Here is a 2,262-nt window from a genome sequence, read left to right on the forward strand (position 1 = left end):
TCTTTAGTTAGCAGTGCTAGCTCTTTAGTTAGCAGTGCTAGCCGTCTTGTTCCTTCTTCCCTCCCCATCCCAAAACAACAGACAGTCAAATCCAGTCCGACTCTCTGGATCCTTGCAGACCTCCTTCCTGTCCTTCCTCACCTGTCAGCATGGCGGCGATGGTGAGCAGCTCCTCCACGCAGTCGTACTCGCAGGCGGCGATTAGCGCCTTAGCTAGCGGCGGCTCCAGCGGCAGCTCCGACATGATGATCCCGACCTCCGACAGATTCCCGTCGTCGTCCAGAGCAGCCAGGTAGTCCAGGTCCTCCAGGGCCTGCATGAGCGACTCAGGAGCTGTAGGGACAGAGGCATCAGAACCGGGACCGGGACCGGGACCGGGATCAGCAGGCGGTACCTGGCCGGTCCAGGAACTTGCACTGGCCCATGTCTGCGATGTCGAGCCTCTTCAGCAGCAGAACCAGGTGGCTCAGGTTCTCCTCTGTGACTCTGGGCCCGCGGGCCTCCGCCATGCCGGACTCGTACCGGGCCTGGGAGTACAGCCGCAGACACAGCCCTACACAGGGGGACACACCGTCAGGAGACCTGCCCGGTCCACCAGAACCAGAACCAGAACCAGAGGCCTTACCGGGCAGCCGGCTGTTGACCCGCTGGGTCCTCATGTCCGCCTGGTGCCGGCTGATGCTTCTCAGGACCTGGGAGTTGGCCCGGATCTGAGGGTTGTAAACCTGGAAGCAGCACAGAGAGAAGCGCCCGGTTCAGAACCGACCCGACCCGACCCAGGGTTCTCCTCCAGAACTCACCGTCTTCAGCTGCAGACCCGTGTCCACCACGTATCGGACCCCCTGCAGGGAGAACGACGCCTCTCCCAGCGCGTCGCTGAGGATCACCTTCCTCCGGACGCCGCCGGCCGCAGCGCCCTCAGACGGGTCGCCGTCCTTCGGCTCGGCGCCGGGTCCGGACTCGTAGACCCGCTGGGCCAGGCCGGCCAGTCCGGAGTGGAGCGGGAGGAACCGGAGCGACCCGAGCTGAGGACTCAGAGCCAGAGACTCCTTCTGCAGCAGAACCAGACACTCCTCCACCTCCTGTACCGAGACAGGAAACCGGGTCAACCCAAACGTTTCAGAACCTCCTTCAGATCTCCTGCAGCCTCATTACTGCCCCCCGGTGGCCAGCAGAGGTAACAGCAGCTGGCTAATGCCACTTCCTGCTTCCTGGAGAGGAAACTAACGGGTTAACCCTTCAGGTCCCTTCGGGTCGCTGCTCTTTGTGTTCAGCCTGCAGCAGAACCGGGTCCGTCGGACCGGTTCCCCTTTGTTTAAAGCACAAAACCAACGGAACCGGCGGCTCGCTGACAGCTCTCAGGTTCCACTGGGTCACAGCAGCTGGTTTAACATCTCGTTATGGTTTCTATCTCCGTCTCGCCGCCGCCTACCTGGCCGTCGGACAGGAACACCATCACGTCTCCCTCCTCTCCTCTGCGGTGCAGGTCCAGCACCATGTGGCAGGCGGCCGCCGCCGGCTCCTTCCCGGAGGAGAGCTCCCGGTACATCACCTCCACCTGTTGGTGCGGGGGCCGCTCGGGGCCGTCCGGGCCCAGGTGTGGGACGGCGGGGCCCAGGAAGGCGGCGAGGCGCGGCGCCAGCGTCGGGTGGGCGAGCAGGACGACCCTGAAGCCGTCGGGTCGCTGGCGGCAGACGTCGCACAGCAGGCCCAGCAGCACGTCGGTGGGAACGGTTCGCTCCTGCAGCTCGTCCAGAACCACCAGGTGGTACTGCCGCAGCAACGGGTCCGACATCATCTCCTCCAGCAGCAGCGCGTCGCTGACGAACCTGCAGGGGGCGAGAGAGAGACTAAACCGATTCCTTGCTATGAACTCAGTCACATTAGAGACATTTCCTCTGGTTGGTGCGGATCGTTGTTAAGCTGGACCTTACTCTGTGATCTGCAGTGTAAAACAACCCGATGTGGCAGAACCACCTGAACTCGTATCGTCCCTCCCGGCCTCCTCACCTGAGCAGGCTGTCAGGTGTGCAGCTGTCATCATGTGACACCCGGTATCCGACCTCCAGCCCCAGACTCAGGTCCATCTCGTCGGCCACGCGCAGCGCCAGGCTCAGCGCCGCCTCGGGGTGCGGCTGGGAGCAGCAGACCAGGCCGTGGGAAAACTCAAAGGACAGGGCGAACTCCACGCACCACTGGGCCACCTGCAGAGAGGGGGCACTGTTGAGCACAGGAGCAGGAGCGTCACAGCTTCCTGCTGCT

General features: G+C 63.3%; 1 protein-coding gene across 1 annotated transcript in view; it reads right to left on the bottom strand.

Annotated features, from left to right (window-relative positions):
* dqx1 (DEAQ box RNA-dependent ATPase 1) overlaps nt 1-2,262 on the bottom strand; it is a 12,008-nt gene that overhangs the window by 6,373 nt on the left and 3,373 nt on the right. Inside the window, exons 3-8 of the mRNA XM_008424832.2 lie at nt 2,011-2,204; nt 1,433-1,829; nt 801-1,082; nt 626-725; nt 395-553; nt 142-333 (exon numbers count right to left, since the gene is read on the bottom strand). Of these exons, the coding sequence (XP_008423054.1) occupies nt 142-333; nt 395-553; nt 626-725; nt 801-1,082; nt 1,433-1,829; nt 2,011-2,204 (1,324 nt within the window). The remainder of the gene's footprint in view (nt 1-141; nt 334-394; nt 554-625; nt 726-800; nt 1,083-1,432; nt 1,830-2,010; nt 2,205-2,262) is intronic.

This window comes from Poecilia reticulata, linkage group LG12 (genome assembly GCF_000633615.1).
Source record: "Poecilia reticulata strain Guanapo linkage group LG12, Guppy_female_1.0+MT, whole genome shotgun sequence".
Lineage (NCBI taxonomy): Eukaryota > Metazoa > Chordata > Actinopteri > Cyprinodontiformes > Poeciliidae > Poecilia > Poecilia reticulata.